General features: G+C 33.4%; 1 protein-coding gene across 1 annotated transcript; it reads right to left on the reverse strand.

The window, feature by feature from the left end:
- Positions 1-2516: 2516 nt before the first annotated feature.
- LOC120280755 lies at positions 2517-8324 on the reverse strand. The gene is made up of 8 exons (XM_039287700.1): positions 8245-8324; positions 7925-8206; positions 5147-5708; positions 3999-4095; positions 3806-3895; positions 3208-3273; positions 2891-2959; positions 2517-2807 (listed from the first exon to the last, which is right to left on the reverse strand). The coding sequence occupies exons 2-8, from the start codon at positions 8187-8189 to the stop codon at positions 2670-2672; spliced, it is 1287 nt and encodes a 428-aa protein (XP_039143634.1). The 5' UTR covers positions 8190-8206; positions 8245-8324; the 3' UTR covers positions 2517-2669.
- Between the last annotated feature and the right edge of the window lie 13841 nt (positions 8325-22165).

Consider the following 22165-nt stretch of genomic DNA (forward strand, 5'->3'; position numbering starts at 1 on the left):
GGAAAGAGCTTTCTTGTATTTGAAATTCTCCGCTTGTACTGGTTTCTAGTTTAAAATGATTGTCTTCAAGCTTGAGTTTAAAGACGAATTGAATAGTTCATGCTCAATCTTGGGAACCTTTCTTCAGGTTGCGCTTCCACGTCTTTATTCCGAGTATTTCCCACTTTTGTTTCCCTTTGGGGGCGTTTGGTTCGCGGTAATGTGCAAACATTACCGGGAATCTGGTGGTAATCTGTTCAGATTACCATGTTTGGTTACTGTAGCAGTGGTAATGTTGATGGTAATGTAAGATTACCAATAGTGAAATATTACCAAGTAAGGTGGTAATCACATTACCACCAAAACAGGTGTTCATCCAGATTACCAAGTTGGTGGTAATCTGACATGTATTTTTTTTCCAATTATACCCCCACTCATTTAATCTAATTCCTTATGATACTCCCTAGTTTTTATTTTCCTTTATTATTTTTTAATATTATAATTTAATTATTTATTTATCTAAATACTTTAAATTAAGATTTTCAAATTTTTATACGTAGGGATATTTTGATAAATACAAATATATTTTAAAAAATTGTGAAAAATTATCTTTTATATTATAATTTAATTATTTATTTATCTAAATACTTTAAATTAAGTTTTTCAAATTTTTATACGTAGGGGTATTTTTCGTAAATACAAAGGTATTTTTAAAAAAATTGTAAAAAAATAATTTTTTTGATATTATAATTTAATTATTTATTTATCTAAATACTTGAAATTAAGTTGTTCAAATTTTTTTATACGTAGGGGGTATTTTTGGTAAATACAAAGGTATTTTTAAACAATTGTAAAAAAATAATTTTTTTGATATTATAATTTAAATTATTTATTTATTTAAATACTTTAAATTATATTTTTTTAAAAAATTTTTATACGTAGAGGGGTATTTTTGATAAATACAAAGGTATTTTTAAAAAAATTGTGAAAAAAATAATTTTTTTAATATTATAATTTAATTATTTATTTATCTAAATACTTTTAAATTATATTTTTTTCAAAAATTTTTATATGTAAAGGGTATTTTTAGTAAATTTAACATATTCTGAGGGTGATTACCATGACTAACCAAACATAGTAATGAAAGATTACCAGTAATATAAATTCTCAACCAAACATGGTAATCTCACATTACCACAACATTCCCAGGCATATAACATTCCCGATCATATTACCATGGTAATCTTATTACCATGGTAATATATCATTACTGTGAACCAAACGCCCCCTTTATGTTAAACAATGGTATTATGTTGTTAACTCTTTGTCCTCTAACTCAGTAAAGCAACTCGTCTTTAGAGCTTGTGACTATTTTCAGTCCACACCCAACCAAATTGGTCCAGATGTTTAGATTGAAAATGACATGTATCATTAAAAAGAAAAACATTAAAGAGGCTGTTTGTTTGGCCGGATTTGGGAATACTTAGATTTGAAAATCTTTAGATTTGAAAAATCCTTTGTTTATTTCGATGGATTTGAATCTCCTTTGTATTTTCAAATCCAAAAGTCATGGAATTATGGAATTCGGCCAAAATGACTGAATTTCAAAATCTCATTCCGTGAATCCCATCCAGTAACTAATATACTAATTATATTAATTACTTATAATATTAATTATACTATAATTATATTTTATGAAATATTAAATAAAATATAATTACAGTGTAATTAATATTAGTAATATAATATATAATTAATATATTATATTATATTAATTATATTAATTACACTATAATTATATTTTATAAAATATTGAATAAAATGCAATTATAGTGTAATTAATATTAGTAATATAATATATAATTAATATATTATATAATATTAATTGTTTTAATAAATAATTAATATATTATATTTTATTATAATAAATTAAGTATATGTTAATTATATTAATTACTCATAATATTAATTATACTATATTTATATTTTATAAAATATTGAATAAAATATAATTAGTGTAATTAATATTAGTAATATAGTATATAATTAATTTATTATATTATATTAATCATTTTAATAAATAATTAATATATTATATTTTATTATAATAAATTAAGTATATATTAATTATATTAATTACTTATAAAATTAATTACACTAAAATTATATTTTATAAAATATTAAATAAAATATGACTATAGTATAATTAATATTAATTATATAATATATAATTAATATATTATATTATATTAATTGTTTAATAAAATCTAAATTTATAAATCTCTCCAACCTAACACAAAATTTTGTAATTTAGCATTACAAATACATCCAACTAAACACTGGATTTGACTCTCATAAATTTTCAAATACAAACATTTATAAATACAAATCCACTGGATTTTCAACTACGTCCCACCAGACGCCCCTAAAGAAAATTATATAAATATTGAAAATTTAGGTCATCGTTATTAGTAGTCATCTCTATAACAAATAAAGAACCAATGATCATTTTCCATTATATTAAAATTAATTATGTGTTAATCTAAAATTCATAAAAAGCTTTAATATAACTCAGTAATTCACATAGTTACACTGAAAAACTCCGAACAATATAAGTGTAGTTAAACTTTGGATCGTAAACCAACAAGCGGTTTTATTGTTAGATTAAGGTTGTGGAGAGATGAATTGTATCAGAGTTTCTTCACAATGGCTTCGATAGCTCGATCATAGTACCGCATTCTTTGGACGGAAGTTATTGCATCTTCGAAGTCTCGCTTCTCTAAAGCTTCTCTAAAGGCATTAGACCAATTGTTGTGTTTGGTTTGAATCTATGATGAGAGACAGATAATGCGAATTTGAGTATCGAGAGAACAGAATGCAACTTTAAATGACTGAATTATAATGCTTGAACCTGTGATTGAATCTGTTTTAATGTGTCAGAATCACCAGCTTCTTCAACAGCTTCTCTGATTTCCATCATCTGAACAAGAATCAGGCATTCTTAAATGCCAACAATTTAAAGAGCACACGGAAAATAAATGGAAATGAGGGTGAAAAAACTTAGCATGCATTTACATTAAAGGGATTGGATGTAACAAATGATGATGGATAAGCAAATGAAGGAAATAACAAGTTCAGAAATAAAAAGTAGTTATTTATTTGTTCAAAGAATCAAAGAATTTACAGATTAAAAAGAACCAAAGAGAAGAAATTCTCAAAAACCATTACCTCGGAAAGTACATCTGGATCGGTCAATGTTTTCTCTTCATCAACATGCAAACCCTCAAGTTGTAACTAGGGAAAGTGCAAAAAAATGGTTACTGAAAAAGAAATTAATTGATACATAAGCAGAATTGCATTCTATAACGGTTTGAAATATTTGCAATTTTTAACCATCTTGCATAATTTTGCACTATACTACATCATATGTCATGCTTGTTAATGTAAAAAAACAAAACTGAATCTATCGGAGGCTATACTATGGGCTACTTGACATTAGATTCTGATGAAACTTTCCTGAAAGGAAGTGCTCATAAGCTTCAAGCAGGTCCAGTTCTTGCATCCTTTAGCATCTCCAAAAGTCCTTCACGCTTTGGTGACATTGGAAATTCTATAGAATTACCTTTTCATGGACTAGAAATACCATTATTAAGGGTTGATTATCCAACAAAAGCCATACCTTCTATGTTTGAATGGTTGTACAAATTGTCCAAATTGAATAAAAAAATCTAATGATACAATACCACAAGAAAAAATGGTTGACCAACAATCCACAAAGGAAAAAAAAAGATATTATAATGAAAAAACCAAAGATTTGAATGATTACCATATACAATGCCCTTGATAGTGGTTTACTAATTGTACGGTATGCATCAATAACACGAGCAGATTGCTCTGCAGCAAAAGCCCTTTCTTTCTGCTTCAAAACATATGAATAAAATAGCAAGTATATGAAAAAGTAATGAACATCAAAGTACATTCTAAGTCTACATTCAAGCAAAATAATTTTGCGCCCAAACCTCAGATTTTGAATGAACTAAATCAGGATGTAATTTCTTCTGCCAATCTTTGTACTTTCCTTCTAGATTATTGTCCTTTATCTCATATGTCCTCTGCCTGTAAAAGCAAAAAATACAATGAGCACTTGAGTAACAAGTATTGTTAATCATGGAAAACATAAAAGAACAATCAGTTAAGGCAGGTTCTATGGTATTAGAGCATCCAATGCAATAAAAGATAAAAAGTTCTCTTCACATCAAACCAAGATTATTTTCAACTTTGCTTCATGAGTTTTATTTATATATACAGACCATCCAAAATGTTTCCACTGCATTAGGTTTTTTGTTGTATGTCAATAATTTTGTCCAAAACGTCACCATCTGTCATGCACGTCTCTACTGGAAACTTTGAAACTATCGACTTTCAACCATGCATATGCCAGGATAAAAAGAAAAGCAAGAAAGAAAGACAAATTAGAAAAGGGAAAAAAATCAAAAACCATAATAAATTTTTTTGTTGTACACAAACTTCTTCTTTTTGATGAAATGTAGCTTTACTTTAGAAAGAAGGTATACTTCATTTTGAGGATTCATCTCCTTATATTGAACCTTGCCTTTTCCAATACATGGCATTATCTAATATAAGTAGGTGACAACGATAACCAGGAATTCAGAAGACCATAAAAAAATCATGAAAAGGGAAGCACCAGGAATTTTGAGATCCTAGAATTTAACCTATTTTGAAAAGAGGTTTGTAGAGGTTTGTAGATTAGAATGACAGAAACTTTGAATTCTATGAAAAATATCATGCAAACATTCAATATGTTGCTGTGCTAAAATTAACTTGAGTGAAAGACAATGTTACTTACATTTAAAAACAGATGTATGACACCTTAAGGAAACCCACACATTTGCATTTGTTCCACAAAGATTAGGCTTCCGTAATTGACCATTGGAATTGAATGGAGACATGTCTGACATAAAAACCATTTCATATATATATGCATTAAGGCATGTGATATGATTATACAAACTAAAAGTCTTCCAAAACTTTCAATACTAAATTATTCTCACATTGCACCACATAATGAACTAGGAATCAAAGGTCATTAAATAAGTACAAGGGAATGATAGGAAAAGATTGTAACTATTTTCAGGGGTATACTTACAAACCAAATATTTGGAAGTAGTCCACAGACGGGTCCATGGGTTGCACACTTCGGCAAGTATCGCATACTAGGAAGGGCCATGAGGCTGCAGTCTTTCCACAGCTCCAACACTGACTCAGGGATTTTGAGGTGTGACACCATCTCCTTGATGGACTAAATTCTTTATGGAGAAATTCCAAGTGGTTCTTCGAAAAACTCTGGTCACAAAAGAGGAGAGAGGAAAAGAATGAAACTTTAACATAAGAGTAAGGGTAAATGTGTGCTTCTCTTCTACAGAAGAGAAAGAGAGGGGAGGTTGACGGCTTTGCTTTGTTCCACTTCCTAGGAATGATAGGGGAAGCAACTTTTCCAATGGTGAACAAGGAAAAAGCATCTGATTTTAATTTCTCATCAATGGCCACTTCTAATACCCTCAAAGCATGTTCGCCTAAAGGACAATAATCTGATTGCAGAGTTAGGGCTTGGTTGGACAAAATTCTTCTAGAGGAGTTGACAATCTCATCCAATGTTTTGCAAGATGCAATTCTCTTTGCTTCTAGAAACTTATCCATTTGAACTGTACCTACAAGATATGAAAAACAACTCATTTTAATCAAATCTTGTGATCTATTCATGCATTCAACTGAAATCCTGAGATCATAGAATAATTGTTCATTTCTGCAGAGTATACCTCGAGCTAGATAAATCCATGCCCCAAAATATCAACAATCATATCTCCACATATGATTAAAGAAACAATGAAACCATCTAATTATCAGTGTCCCCCTCAGGCGAAGCCAAAAGAAATTAAAAAAAAGTTAAAATGAAGCTGGATTTTGGACCACATTAACTGCATTTTCCCGTCAAATTCAAAAGCCTACAAAACAAGTAAGTAGTTAACTTAACACCCCCCCCCAACCCCCCAACAACCAAACAATCTTTAGTTTGCAAAAACCAACTCATAATTTTTTTCCACCTGTAAATATGGCCATTATTTTTCAATTAAAAAAGGCATAAATCCATGACAAAATCAAACCAAAACCAACGCCGCTAACTCAAAAGAAAAATTTTCATAAGTCAAGACATTATGGCCCCAGCATACAACAGATGACAACTGAGAAATGGGCAGATAGGAAGATAAGAAGTGTCAGCACTATCTTCTAAAATAAAGAAAATAGCAAAATAAATGATTAGCAATTAACATTAGCACAAAAATTATTACTCAAGACAAACACTAAATTACCACTAACAATGCTAAAAGAAACACCAAATCAACAAGAGAACAGCAGTAGAAGATGAATCTCATTCAAACGTTAACAGCTGGCATGTCATGTGTGCAACTTTGTCAACGAGTCGCTAACTTAATCAAATTTCTCTAGTTAGCGAAAATTTGGAACATTTTTAGGGGCAAAGACCAAAAATAACTCAAGCAAAATAAAGTGCTTTTGCTTGCATTAGGAAGTTAAGGCTATCAATTTGTATATCTTTCTTAAAATGAAGAAGCAATCTACTTTTGAGTTAAGCTACTTAACATATATATATATATATATATATATGTATCTTGGGTAAAAATTTGATAGATATATATATATATATATATATATATATATATATATATATGTATATCTTTGGTAAATGTATTAAAAAAAATTTAATGATTAATTTCATCAACATTTGTTATTTAGTTGCATTTAATCATGTACGCTTGCTTTAAGCCTACCATTCGTGAAGAGAAATTAGACTATTAGACTAGGTTATGTTTTGTTCTTTTGACTTGGAGCACAAAGTTCCCTGTATCAAATGTCACAACAAAATCTACATCAAAGCAGATGATGGAGAGGATGTGTGTCAATCGCAATATGATTAATTTCTCCATCTATGTGAATCTCACTAATAGACATTAAATATTGGGTAAAAATTGATGATTTAGGCCACAACAATGACAACCAATGATCATTACCCAATGGATTGCCACATTTCTTAAAAATCATGCCACATTCGGCATATCTAAAAAGTGAGCATCATAAAATTGATGTGAACAAACACAAGCAGATCAACCAATAGTGAAGGACATTATATCCAAGTCAAATATATCTGAAACATCATTTTGCTATCAAGCAGCATGCAAGCACAACACAAGCACACCAGTTTGACTAACGGCATTGAGGTTGTGATATCAATCATTGCATTTGTGATACATAAGAGTACAGACTAAGGCGCAACAAATAATCGGATGGCTACACATTCGCTAAAAAAAACTATTTGTAGTCAATCACAATGCACCCAAACCTAATATTGGCACTGTTATCCTTTCCAAACATCAATGAACATTTGGGATGCTCGCATCCTTACTTGGGATAGCAGAACTAAAGGTGTGGCGTATAAAATGAGGGGTGCGAGCTTGTATAGTGGATGAAGGACACTAACAAGGCATAATTACAAAACCTTATCCCATAAAATCACTACTTATTCCTAAGCCAAGCTTACACAATAAAACTTCTAAGACAATGATTATCACAATCAATAAAAAATAAACAAACGACTAACAAAGCAAAGTGTCATTCATCGGCTCAATCAAATTTGACCTAGGAATTAAGACTAGCACAAAATCCATATTGGCGAGAGTGAAATAAAAGCAAGATCCCAGCAAGCGGCAAGCAAATATTGCCAGGTTATAACCCAACACAAGCACGCAACGAAAGCATCTATTTTCCCTCAAAACAACCCAGCAATTCAAAGTTTACAAAACGATAGGGAAATCAACACCGCAAAAACAAAGTTTCCGGATAGAAAAGAAACCTGACGATGGCAGCAGAGCGGGAAGAGCGGGGGGTGCGGGAAGGGCCTTGCGGATGACGGAGGAGAAGAGCCTGGACGCACCGCCAGTGATGATCCGCGAAGCGGGGTCGACAAGCCTCGAGAGCCACCCATTCCTTATTCCCCCGAGACCACCACAGGCGACGGTGGGAGGGCGGTCATAGGGCGTGGTGGCGGTAGCGCGGTGCAGGGGGCGCCTGCGGAGCTTCACACCCGCAACGCCACTGTCGTACGCCTCTGACTCCATGAGAGAAAGAGATCGAGATCGAGAGCTAGAGCAAATGGGGAACAAGAGAAGCGAGATCGAGAGGAAAACCCGAATACCCTCGCGACTTGAAGGTTCTCACAGCATCGTCCATGCGGGGGAATTGGGGGAGATGCGAGCGAGTCGCTTTTCTTCATTTTTAATTAAAACTTTTGGTTCAATTTTATATTAAAAAACATATTTAAAAAAAAAACTATCAAGAGAGATTTATTTTTTAGCTTAAATTATTTTATTAAACCTAATCTTACAATTTTGTCTTTGAAAATTTTTTTTTACATTATATAAATAAAAATATAAACAATAATTTAAATAAGTGTCAATAAGCTATGACTGTGATTCGATCTTTAACTCCGAGATGATAAAATACTAGGTGATAATAATAAAAATTTTAAATCTTTTTTATATAAATTTTTTATGACAAGTTATTAAATTGAGCTTTAAATGGCTTTTTTTAAATATTACAAAAAAATATTTACTAAATTAGGCATGTTTAGAATTATTTACCAAAATACTCACGTTGGTGGAAAACTGGAAAACTTTCCCTGTTTTTAACTTTTTTTATTTTTTTTTATTTTAAAATATAGAAAACGGGAAAAAATTTTGAAAACGGGAGAAATTCTCCGGTTTTCAAAATTTTGTAATTTTTTTAATAAAAAAAATGAAAACAGGAGATTAACTCCCGTTTTCCCTTTTTTTTTTTTTTAATTTTAAAAAACTCAAACGGTTGCATGCAGTTGCTGTTAAGTTTTAAAAATATTCGAGTATAGTTTAGATAATACCCTCTGCATTATCATTGGCTTCTTCACTAATGGCTTTCACTTCTAAGGCTCTAACCGCTTTATAAAAAAAGCAAAAACCCTGTGCCATAACCACTTTACTAACGGATATATATTTATCCGTTGAATTATTTTATTATTATTTTTTCTTATATAATACCCATTTCCCACTTCATATTATTTTCCCCTCTATTTTTATTTTCTCCCATTTTAATCTTATTTCAAGTTCTAATTGTTCAGGTGTTTTATACTTACACGTGTACGGAATTTCTGTTGATAATTTTCGATGACGTTCTTAAAATTACAGAGTGATCACATTTCATCCATTTTGTCAGAAAAAGGTAATATTTTTGTATACTTAGATAACATTGGAATTAATTATTTATTAATAATTATATTAAGACATTAGTTTCACATAATAAATTTTTTATGTCACAATTATTAATCGTATTAATAATTATCTTATTAGCGGCCGAAGCATGTTTAATTAGATAACACACTATATTTTTAGGGTAATTTTTTTATTAATAATTGTATTATGTCATAATTAATTATTGTATTAATAATTGTTATATTAACCTCGAAGCATGCTTACTTTGATAACCTAGTATATTATTTGGTTATTTTTTATTAATAATTGTATTAAATCATTATTTTATATTAATGATTGTATTATATCATAATTATTAATCGTATTAATAATTATCTTATTAGCGCCTCAATCATGTTTAATTAGATAACCCACTATATTTTTACGGTAATTTTTTTATTATTATTAATCGTATTATGCCATTAGATTTTATGAATAATTTTATTATGTCATAATTAATTATTATATTAATAATTGTTATATTAACCTCGAAAAATGTTTATTTAGATAACCTAGTATCGGTTATTTTTTATCAATAATTGTATTATGTCATTATTTTATATTAATAATTGTATTATGTCATAATCATTAATAGTATTAATAATTATCTTATTAGCACCCTAATCATTTTTAATTAGATAACCCACTACATATTTAGGTAATTTTGTTTATTATTAATAATTGTATTATGTCATTAGGTTTTATGAATAATTTTATTATGTCATAATTAATTATTGTATTAATAATTGTTATATTAACCTTGAAACCTTGAAGCATGTTTATTTAGATAACCTAATATATTATTAGGTTATTTTTTTATTAATAATTGTATTAAGTCATTATTTTAGATAACCTAGTATATTTTTAGGTTAATTTTTTATTGTATTAATAATTGTTATATTATGGCGTTTATTTAGATAACCTAGTATATTATTAGGTTAATTTTTTATTAAAAATTATATTAAGTCATTAGTTTATATTAATAATTGTATTATTTCATAATTATTAATGGTATTAATAATTATATTATTAGGTTAGATAGATGATGTATTACATAAATAACACACCAATGTTTATGGTTTACTCTTCAATCATATTTAATTTTTCGATGGAATATGTTCGGATTTATGATTTTTTCGTGTCTTATATTTTTTTTAAGTTAACCTATTTTATTTTTTCATTTAATATGAAATTGATTACTTTATAACTTTCTACAGCCTGATCAGGTTCTTAGGTGTAGACATGGGTCTATCATAGAGCCTCCTCCAGAAATCATAGGCCTTTTAAGAGAAGTCGAGTTCTATCATGCGGCTCAAATTTTTAATTTCCCGAATTGATGCCGCTCTTGTGAGCGCATTAGTGGAGAGATGGTGGACTGAAACACACACGTTCCATCTTACATGCGGTGAGACAACAATCACGTTGGAAGATATATGAATCCTTGTAGATTTTGGTCTTCCTTTCGTTGGTCTTCTCATTGTAAAATCAGGACGTAGGCGTGGACTATTATAAGGATTCCAATATCCCTCATTTGATAATGGCTCAAATTCTTTACGATATACATTAAAAACTGTCTGAAGCCTATACACGTTGTCAACATAATCCTCCCAATGTAGACAAATATGCGAGCATGCTGTAAAGACATGTCAACATGGAAAATGTAGCGTCTGAAAAGCACCACAGTCGCACCAATGTGATCTTAGGTTGATGCGGAAACTGCTAGCTTGTCGCCCATATTGCAGGGGTAACATCTCATCTACCATGAATGACTTTTCTTCACGGTCGAATTGACGAACGTAAATACTAGATACTGCTTGTTGATTTTCTTAGATTGCCTTCATTAGTGATTCTGAGAAGATAAGGCCTGATGTGATCTGAACTTGCGACTGTACACCTTTCCTCACAAACAACTCGGCAAGTCGGAAGTACATTGATTCAACCATAGCTGTTATAAGAAGGTTTCTTGTTCCCTTAAGCACTGAATTAACACATTCTGCGAGGTTGGTTGTCATGTGACCATACCTTCTCCCTTCTTTATCAAAAGCCTAAGCCCACTTCTCCCTTGGTATGTTATTTAACCATCTCGTCGCCTCTACATCGTTGTCCCATAGTAAACCATACCAGTAGTTAAAATCTTGAATGGTTTTCGAATAACCTGCAATAGTAAACTTAAAAAGTTAACATAACTTCAATAATTAACAACAATGTAAGAGTTAGATTAAAAAAAAAGTTAATCTTGTAACTTGCCAATATTGACAACTATCCGTTGTATTTCTTTGTTTATGAAACGACACATGAAATTGGCCGAGATATGTCTGATGCAGTAAACATGGTATGCACGAGGAACACTAATCTGACGGCCAAGTGATCTAAAAGCTGATTTGATAGATTCATGGCGATCAAATATGAAGCATATTCTTGATTGTGGTATTACACTGGAACATAAGTTGCACAAGAAAAAAGTCCATGCACCCAATGTCTATCCTTCCACGATGGCGAAACCAATCGGCAAGATATTTTTATTACCGTCTTGTGCGATTGGCAACAACAAAGTGCCTTTGTATTTACCATAAATATGAGTGTCATCTATCTGGACGACCGGTTTGCAATATTTGAAAGCCTCCACGCACGCTGGGAAGCTCCAGAAAACTCTATGAAAGATTCGAGTATCACGTACCAGGTAAGGTCCATCGTATGCTGGCTGGGTCTTAAGATCAACTATTGTCCTAGGAACAAACTGTTACAAAACTGATAGCCATCTTGGTAATTCGTTGTAGGACTCCTCCCAATTGCCAAATGCTGTTTTAACCGTTTTTTGCTTAGTTGTCCATACTTTCCTATATGTCGGTGTGTATCCGTATCGATTCTTGATCTCCACTATTAAAACTGATACATTGATGCTTGACTGTTGTTGGACTAGTACTTGTATTTGGCGACAAATCACGTTTGAATCCAACTTCGAATGATCCTGAGAGATCATTGTTGATGAACACGTGTGAGGCCCAGTGTACTTTGTAATTTCCCAAAGCTATCTCCGCTTGCTGTAGGATGCGCGAACCCTCCAATTGCACTCATCGCCATATAACTTACATTTATCGGCCAATTACACTCATCGCCATATAACTTACATTTACCAGAGTATCGAGTTGGATCTGACTCGATAACTTTGTATTCGACAGATTTAAGTAAGCAGTAAAGCTTAATTGCGGTCACAACATCATTTTTGCTTCGAAACCTCATGCCCACATGTAGATCTCTATTTGTCGTTGCTCCACCTAATGTGTCGGCATACAATAAAGGGTACTCCATAAATTCTTGTGCGGACATTGCTTCCAAATCAAGGATCGGCATATGTACTAGAGGCTCCATTGGTGCCATCGTGAAATTATTCTTGTGCGGACATTGGTGTCATTGGAACGTCTTCAAGATTGTATTCTTCTAACTGAATGTCATCAACACTTGCTTCAGTGTCTTCCCCAAAGCTGCCACCATCGTTGTCCTCATCGTCTCCACTGGATCGGCCATACTGACCGAATTTGGTTTCATAAGTATCATGGAAAGAACTTGTTCCACTTTGTAGATGTTGTGAATTAGTAAAATAAATATTGGGTAGTGGATCATCTTGTGCCCTCCACTACGTAGAGAGTTGTTGAGGTTCATTAACTTGGCATGGTGATGAAATCCTCTCCCGTCTCATATTGCGTTGAACTTCATCATCTAGGGCGGTTTGTTGTTAGAAAGGACCACCCTCGAAAGTTGCAGCGCTGAACTCCACGTACAATTCAATAATGGCAATATTTAGATTTCTTTTGTGGCAGTCGAACATCATCCGAACATCTCGGTCATTACACAATTTGAATAACCGATAGCAAATCTTACCAGATCCTAAAGAAATTGGGAGCCGATATTTTATACATGAAACTCCTTGGTTGTCAGCAGTTTCAATGCTTTCTTTAATGGATCTCTTTAAATTTTCATAAGAGATGTCGTATTCGACATAAAAATATGATTGATCCTCCGACAAAAATATAATTGTGTCTTCATTAGCAGTGATTGAACCATTGTAGTAAACCAATACAAGTGAAGTCTCTGCCATTATTGAAGACAAGAAGAAGAAGTATGAGTGAGTGAGTTGAAAGAGAGTAAATAGTGTGGAAGAGTGAAAATGGGCTACTAATGTTGGTTTATATAAAGAGCTCGAATTTTGAAAATTTCATTTATGAACATTGCAAGTTTGACCGTCCTAATTACTGATTGGTGCAGGTTTGACCAACCTATTTTGTGCTAAGTACTGACTGGTGCAAGTTTGACTGTTCTACTTTGTCCTAATCACTGAGTGGTGCAGGTTTGACCGACGTACTTTGTGCTGACTGGTGCAGGTTTGACTGTCCTACTTTGTCCCAATCACTGAATGGTGCAGGTTTGACCGGCGTACTTTATCTTGGCCCGAGTGCGAGGGTTTGATCGTCCTATTTTGTGCTAATCACTAAGTGATACAGGTTTGACCGCCGTACTTTGTGCTAATCACTGACAAGTGCAGCTTTAACCGATCTACTTTATACTAATTATTGACTGGTGCATGTTTGACCGTCCTACTTTGTCCTAATTAATTACCAATTCAAGTTTGACTTGTCCTAATTACTGACTGGTGGAGGTTTGACTGACCGACTTTGTACTAATTACTGACCGGTGCAAGTTTGACCGACCTACTTTGTGCTAAGTACTGACCGGTGCAGGTTTGACCATCTTACTTTGTGTTAATTACTGACAGGTGCAAGTTTGACTGTCCTACTTTGTGCTAATTACTGATCGGTGCAGGTTTGACCAATTTACTTTGAACTAATTACTGATCGATGCAGGTTTGACTGACATTCTTTGTGCTAATCACTGACTGGTGCAGGTTTGACTGTCCTACTTTGTCCTAATTAATTCCCGATACAAGTTTGACCAAATTACTATGTACCAATTACTGACCGGTGCAGGTTTAACCGACCTACTTTGTACTAATTATTGACCAGTGCAGGTTTGACAGACCTACTTTGTGCTAAGTACTAACCAATGCACTTTTCATTGTCCTACTTTGTGGTAATTATAACCGGTGCAAGTTTGGCAGTCCTACTTTGTGCTAATTACTAACAGTGTAGGTTTGACCGTTCTACTTTGTACTAAGTACTTACAGTTGTATATTTAACCATCCTATTTTGTACTAATTAATTACCGGTGCAACTTTGACCGTTTTATTTCTAATATTTTTCGGGATTCGTAGTTTTTTTTAAAAAATAAAACGTTAAAATATATATATCAACAATTATTTTTAATTAAAAAATTAATTATATAAAAAGAATATTTTTAAAACTTAACAGCAGCTGCATGCAACCGTTTAAGTTTTTTTTTAAATTAAAAAAAAGGGAAAACGGGAGTTAATCTCCCGTTTTCATTTTTTATTAAAAAAATTACAAAATTTTGAAAACGGGAGAATTTCTCCCATTTCCAAAATTTTTTAATTAAAAAAAATAAAAATAGGAGAAACTCTCCGGTTTTTTATATTTTAAAATAAAAAAATAAAAAAAACTGAAAACGGGAAAAGTTTTCCCATTTTCCACAAACGTGCGTATTTTGGTAAATAATCCCAACCATGCGTAATTTAGTAATTTTTTTTGTAATATTTAAAAAAAGCCTTGAATTGATCAATTTAAATTAAATTTAATAAATGTTGCATAAAATACATGTTATGAAAATTTTTCATAAATAAACAATTTTACAAACTATGTTATAAACTTACAATGAAGAACTTTCACGGGAAAATAAAAAAAACATATGCCACAAACTATATTGATGCTTAAAAAAACAATTGCATTGTTTCATGAGAAAATGCTCATATACCTAAAACATTTTAAACCCCACTTGTTTTGATTCGTTTACATACACTTTTTCAATGATTTCATAATTTACTAACATCAGGTTTTTTTTATGTAAAATATTTGTATTTTTACCAAAGTTATGGGTTTGAACCTCAGGAAACATAAAATAAAAGCACAAAGATCAAGCTATTAATTCCTCGTATATCCACGGCCCTAACATGATTTGTTAACTTTTTTTTTCTAAATATCATTTTTGAAATATCATAATATATTATCGAAAAAAATATCAAGTTTTTTTAGGGAAAATTACTGTTTACCCCTTGTGAATTTCAAATATTTCTAAACAGCCCCTCCAACTTTGCCAAACTCCGGACACCCCTTCCGTTATTGTTTAAGTTCCCTTTTACCCCCTACCGTTCACTTCAAATGGGTCCATGTTATGAAATTTCATTTTTGCTCTTGGAAATGGTGGGAAAAAATCGCCCAATCACATCATGTGTTTGCTTTTTGTCAATTCTTCTTCTTCTTCATCTTCTTCATCTTCTTCTTCTTCTTCTTCTTCTTCTTCTTTTTCTTCTTCTTCTTTTTCTTCTTCTTTTTCTTCTTCTTCCTCTCCTCATTTGGTTTGTTCGATTTAAATTCTGCCGGGTTCCTGATAAGGTGAGAATTTCTTCAATTCGAATGCTAATTTTCACGGCGCTAACTTCTTGGAAATCGGTGTTAGCTCAGCTGAGATATGTGAGCAATGGGATCTCGATGTTTCCCGTGTCAGGGTGAAGTTTATCACACCCGATGGATATAAAATGGTTTGTTCAACAGAAAACGATGTCGACTTCCAGTGGATGTGTCACGTGTACTCTATCTTCAAATGCGTCGTAGTCGATCCTGTCGAGACAGACGATGTGCCATTGTCGAATCCTACTAAAAACGAGCTTTTCTCGTTGTAAGTGTTGTACCCTGTCCTGATTTAGACCTCGGGCCTATTTAGATTTTTATGCTTGCATTAGGGGTAAAATGGTCATTTAGCAATAGTGGCATTTTGCATGTTTGCATAGTAGCTTTTATGTGAAAAATCGGGGGCAATTCCGTCATTTGGATCCATTTTCTATGATTTTTCTATTAAGAAGGCAATTAGGTCATTTCCTATATATAATATAAAAAAAAAGAATGGATGAGAGAAACCAACTTGGATCCTTCTCCTTGTTTATTTCCTTTCTCTTTGTTTCTTGTTCGGCCGACCATAACTTTAGAAGAAATTTTTTTCCGGCGAACTCAAATACCAAAATCCTTCCTCCCTCACTCTTGAATTCGGTAAGCCTTAGATCAAATGTTTTATTTTTTATTCCTCCTGTATTTCCTTGTTTTTAGAAATGTATAAAAACTTTGAATTCTCCATAGATTTGGTGATTTATAGGCTCAAATTGAAGCCAATGATTTATGATTCATGTGTGAATGTTGTTGAAGAAATTTCTTGATTTAGTGTTGTAAATTTGAAGAAAAACATAGTATAAGGTTCGGTTTTACTGTAACAACAGCGAAGTTACTGTAGCACCGAAAATTTTGAGTCTTTTCTGATATTTCTTTGGTCCACATTGAAGCTCTTCTTACCCTGAAGTCATTGAAATTAGGTTTACTCCATTTTGATGTCATTTGGGGTCCAAAATGATGTTTTACCCTAAAACCCTAAGGTTTCGTATTAGACATGTATAATTGTATTTTCATGCATTTTCTTTTGGCTATCATTTTTGTGTTCATTAGAATTTGGATTCCCTGCTTGTATTTAGGTGGCGAAGCATCCACTAAGGGGAAGGAACTCGCCGAACAGTGAGCGCGTCTCAGAACGAGACGACTAGTTCTGTGAGTGGTTAAATTTATAATTGCATAGATTTAATAAGAGTACTAAAGTATTTCTTCATGTGTTTTATCACATAAATTTGATGATAAATTGGTCTCCTTGATACATATTTTGAGCACAAATTTACTTGAAATGGTTAAACCTAGAATGCTTATACCTATTTATTTTTAAGGAAACATGTTTTCTTGCATTTCCCTATTTATATGTAAATGAGATATGGTTTGATATACATTTCCGTAATTATATGCAAATGGAATATGGTTTGATGTACATTTCCGTATTTATATGCAAATGGAACATGGTTTGATGTACATTTCCTGGTTTAAACATTGTATAATGGATTCTTTGAATTAGAAATTGGAAAGAATTATATTGTGGCATTCAGTTTTGATGGTGACGACGGACTTTAGTCCGACACTGCAGTGTAGGGTTCCACAGTCTAGCCTGATGGGATGCGGCGTGGTTAATTCTGGTTTACCCTGGTCAAGAGGTGCGCGGAGCCATTGACAGGGGGTTCTTTTATGTGAGAAACCCGGGGTCACCACACGGGGATCTAAGTGGCCAACACCAAGGAAAGGCAACCCTTTTAAATTTTTAAAAAGTTTTAAAAACTCCTAGGTGATCCCATAGCTAATCGCGGCCACGATTAGCGCAGAAATTGTTTTAGGCCAGCCTGTATTTTGGAGCTATGTTCATTGTGTTTTTAAAATGCTATTTGCTTTTACTATTGATGAAACTTGTGTTACTTGTTAATATGTTAAATACTTGGAACTGATTTTATACATTATTATTCTTGTGCAATTACTATTTGAAATACTTTATCACTCTATTACATCTATGCTGTCACCACTCACTGGGTAACATCTGTTACTCACCACTCCCCTTTCTTCTATCTTTTCAGACTGCGACGTTAGATAGAGTTGTGTTGTGCAGGCAGTAGATTGATTTATCTGTTCTCCTTGTTTAGGTTTGTAATAGTGTGCATGTAAACTTTATGTATCCACTAGACTTGACCTTTATATGGTGTTCATGTATTTGTATTTTCTGGTTATATTTGAAAACCCTGGTTTGTATTGTTGTTGATGCTACTTGTGTTTAGGGTCCCTGCTATCAGGGAACCCTATTGTGATCTTATTATTATGTTATCTTCTAGCTATGTAATTATGATAACAGGTTTATATTGAGTCTTACGGCGACTTGAATGTGGGGCCGTTGTGGGACCCACATATTGTCATCGTGGCGGTTGCCACGTGCCCGGTTAGGTTTGGGGCATGACAGTAAGATTCTTCTCTTTTATGTTTATCTAGTTGTATAAGTTCATTACTGTTTAACTGTGCCATTCTCTGTATAAATGTATTACGCTTTTATTTAAACATTGTCTTCTTTGTTTAATATAATTGTTAGTATGTAACTATTTGAATTAACGTTTAAATTGATAATTTACTATTTAAGAATTTTATGTCTCTGGTTAAAATATTTATCTTCTCCGTTTAAATTGAAGTGTTGGCAGGTGACAGATGGCACGTTTATGGTATCCCGTGCACAAGAATTAATGACGCCATTAAATGTTCTTAAATTTAACATAAATAACTGAAGACCCCTTCCTCGTTAATAAGTAAAGCTCGGTCCCCCGTGAGTTTCTCTTTTTTTTCTCGGATCTGAAGCGTCAACCGGCTTGTGGACTTCACACCATAAATGAGAAGGAAGACCCCTTCCCCTGGACACCCCCTCCTCCTGCTCCTCCTCCTCTGCTTCTTCTCGAATGTGTTTCTTCTTCATGTGTTCAGGATTTTTGCTTCAATAAGACCACATTTTTTAGATCAACAAGTTGAACTATCTTTTCTTGCCCAGGTCGAAATGCTCGCGTAATTTCCTGAATGCGGAGGATTCTCCAGCGGAGGATGACGGGAAAGCAATTAAGCGGCCGTTTCGACTTGGGCAAGATAAGAAAGTTTTCACTTATTGCTTCATTATAGAGGATTCTGCAGAGGAGGATGACTGTGACACATCCTTTAAGATGGAGTTGATTTTATCACTTGAGATTTGTTTTTATCCTTTAAAATCTTTTTCATACTGTGTAAACATCATTGTTGCCGTTTAAATATCTCGCTCTTCATTTAAATATACTTTTTCCTATGTAATTATCAGTGTCTTTATTTAACATTGTTTAAGTGTTCGTGTTCTACATTGTACAGGTTCAAGTTGATGCGCATGTTATGCAACCGCCGTGAGCATTCGAAGGTAGAGATACTTTCTTATTGCGTAGGCATCCACGGCTAAAGAATTCGATGATACCTTGAATGAACTGCAGGCCACATCACCCGAAGCCCATCACTGGTTGATTAATAAATAAGATATGCCACATTGGTCAAATTATCTATTCAGAGGTGAACATTGGGGTGAGATGTATTCAAATGTCGCGGAGTTATTGAATGCTTGGATTAAAGAAGCTCAACATTTACCGGTGGCGAAAATGGTCGACTCTCCATAAGGTATTCGAATGTTGATTTACACTTAAGAATTGGTCTTATCCTTTAAAACATTTTAGAAATGTTCAAATATTATTGTTTGTGTTTAACTATCGACCTCATTGTTTAACTTATAATAATACTGTTTCACCAAATGTGTTTATGTTTAACTATCAATGTCTTTGCTTAAGCTTGTTTGAGATTTGTGTTCTACGTTGTACAGGTTCAAGTTAATGCGCATGATATGTAACCGCTGTGAGCAAGCGAACAAATGGGAGACCTACTTATGCCCGGACATACATTCGAAGGTAGAGATACTTATTGAGGATAGCTAAAATCTTCGTGTTGGTCGTTGTGTCGATGATCGTTATGAAGTGATTGACCAGTGTAACAACTCTGTAGATCTTGCCATCAGAATATACTCATATTGCAGGTCGCAAGTTTATGGTATCCTGTACAAACACGTTTGTGCTACAATAATGCAGACAACCACCAACGTTAATTGATTTATTAGTGGCTACTTCACCGACGACAATTACAAACTGGCGTATAAGGAAGCTATATTCCCCATACCCGATGATGACAAGCCTACGGATGAAAATCGTGAACTGCGTCTGTGACCGCCTGTGACGAGAAGGCAACCTGGGTGACGAAAAAGGATCAAGTCGCAAGTTTTTGAGGTCCGCGAGTTACATTGCAGCCGCTGCCATGGCTCCGGCCACAATCGCAGATCTTGCAATAAAACTGTCGCCGAGTAGCCATTGTAAATAAGCTAATTTTTTAACAGAGAAACTCTTATTCTTAACAGTTAACACATATATTTAAATAGAGACATTGTCAGTTTAAAAAGACAATACTTATTTTAACAAGTGACTACATTATTTTAAACTGAAACACTGATATTTAAACAATGAAATTGAAAGTTAAACAATGAAACTGTAAGTTAAACAATGAAACTGAAAGTTAAAAAAGAGAGTAAAGTATATAAGTATAGAGACTAGTAAATTTACATTGAAAAATTTGCCATGTTCTTCGAAAAAAATGAATTGAATTTAAACTGGTTTACGTTTAAAAACAAACAAAAAACAAGGAATTCTATCAACCCGCTTTCGAAGACCCCCCTTTGTCAGTGATGCCGGCTGTCCTCCCCTCCTTAAGTATGCGGGAAACATACTTTAATCTTAGATAAGGGACGTCCGTCTGCGGTAGTGGTAGCTTCTCATCGGTGAGTAATTGCTCAATAAACCGCATGACATAGACGGCGCAGTTGACACTTCCTTGTTTTTGTCATGGGGTTTCAATATCGTGAACTAGTGGTGAACTAGTGGGTACTTTGCGGTCGCGGACTTGCCAAACTCCATATCGATACAAATGTCGAATAGGCTCCGCTATGGAGGTATACAAGTTGAGATTAGAATACTGATTATTTACCAAACACTATTAATCAAGCACAATTTATTAAAGAACTTACCATTTCTAACGCGTCTATATCGTACTCCTCGCTTTGGCATGAAGAATAATGCATGTATTCTTGTTTGTTATTGTCAAGGACCACAACATGGAAGTGGCCATTCATGATTATCGGGAGGATGATAATTTCAACATCATGCAAGTTGCGCGCGGCATCTCCGATCATAGCTATAGTGGTTTTGTGTGCATTGTCCTGCTTTGACATAAACAACGCCAGTGGTCGTGTGATGGAGACACGCTTCTTATAAGGATATGGCACTATGCTCAGCAACTTTTGTATTATGCATATGAAAGCGTCCATCACATCGTCTGAGACCATCTCCTTCCCTTTAAGTAGAGTGAATAGTCTGAACCATGTGGTACTGAGAGAGTCATTCTTCCACAAGACAGTGCTGTGGTTAAACGGTAACAGAGATACTTAAATTAGATTGTACCTATTTAACTAATATAGAAAATGTTTAAATGATATTGCAAATAATTAAACTATATATATCTAAATTAAAGGTTAACATATAAGTTTAAACAAAAACAAAAAAACTTCAAACTTACTTGTCCATAGGGTAGTTGAGGAAGATCCTTATCAACTCCTGTTCGTATTTGTTGAGGCGTGATTGTCCAACATATTTTTTCTTCTTCGGAATAAAGACTTTCCAAACTTCGTCTAATTTTTTATTGGCAAGGATCATATCTCTTGTTGCCATTACGGTGGCGTTCCCTTGCCCCTCGTCAATAGTTGTTTTGGGATCATCATGCAGCACTGTTGTTGACGGTTGTCGGTGTTCAGCATCAATAGTATCTTCCTTCGATGCGGGCATGATGACAGCATCAACCGGAGATATATCCTTACTTGTTTCTTGTTGTTCTGGGATTGTGTCTGTCTTCGATGCGGCACTTTCAGGCGTTGGTTCTACCGTGACTATGATTTCGTTGACAATAGAGTCAACGATCTTCTCAACCGTGGCCACGTCAATAGCATCAACGGGAGACACAACCTTAGATGGTTCTTGTTCTTCAGGGATTGTGTCCATCTTTGATGTCACACTGTCGGCCACTGGTTCTACCGGGTCGGGGATTTCGATAACAACAGAGTCAACGATCTTATCAACCTCGGTAATGCCAACATCATCTACGATCTCCTCCACCGTAACGGCCATATCA

This window comes from Dioscorea cayenensis, chromosome 17 (genome assembly GCF_009730915.1).
Source record: "Dioscorea cayenensis subsp. rotundata cultivar TDr96_F1 chromosome 17, TDr96_F1_v2_PseudoChromosome.rev07_lg8_w22 25.fasta, whole genome shotgun sequence".
In the NCBI taxonomy this organism is placed as follows: domain Eukaryota; kingdom Viridiplantae; phylum Streptophyta; class Magnoliopsida; order Dioscoreales; family Dioscoreaceae; genus Dioscorea; species Dioscorea cayenensis.

What these genes read in the sequence shown, in the direction of transcription:
- LOC120280755 (XM_039287700.1), bottom strand. Translation starts at nt 8,189, where the DNA reads ATGGAGTCAGAGGCGTACGACAGTGGCGTTGCGGGTGTGAAGCTCCGC. An exon ending in CGCTCTGCTGCCATCGTCAG is followed by an intron (nt 5,709 to 7,924) that starts GTTTCTTTTCTA and finishes CATATCTTGTAG; the next exon opens with GTACAGTTCAAATGGATAAG. An exon ending in TATCAAGGGCATTGTATATG is followed by an intron (nt 3,274 to 3,805) that starts GTAATCATTCAA and finishes CACTTTCCCTAG; the next exon opens with TTACAACTTGAGGGTTTGCA.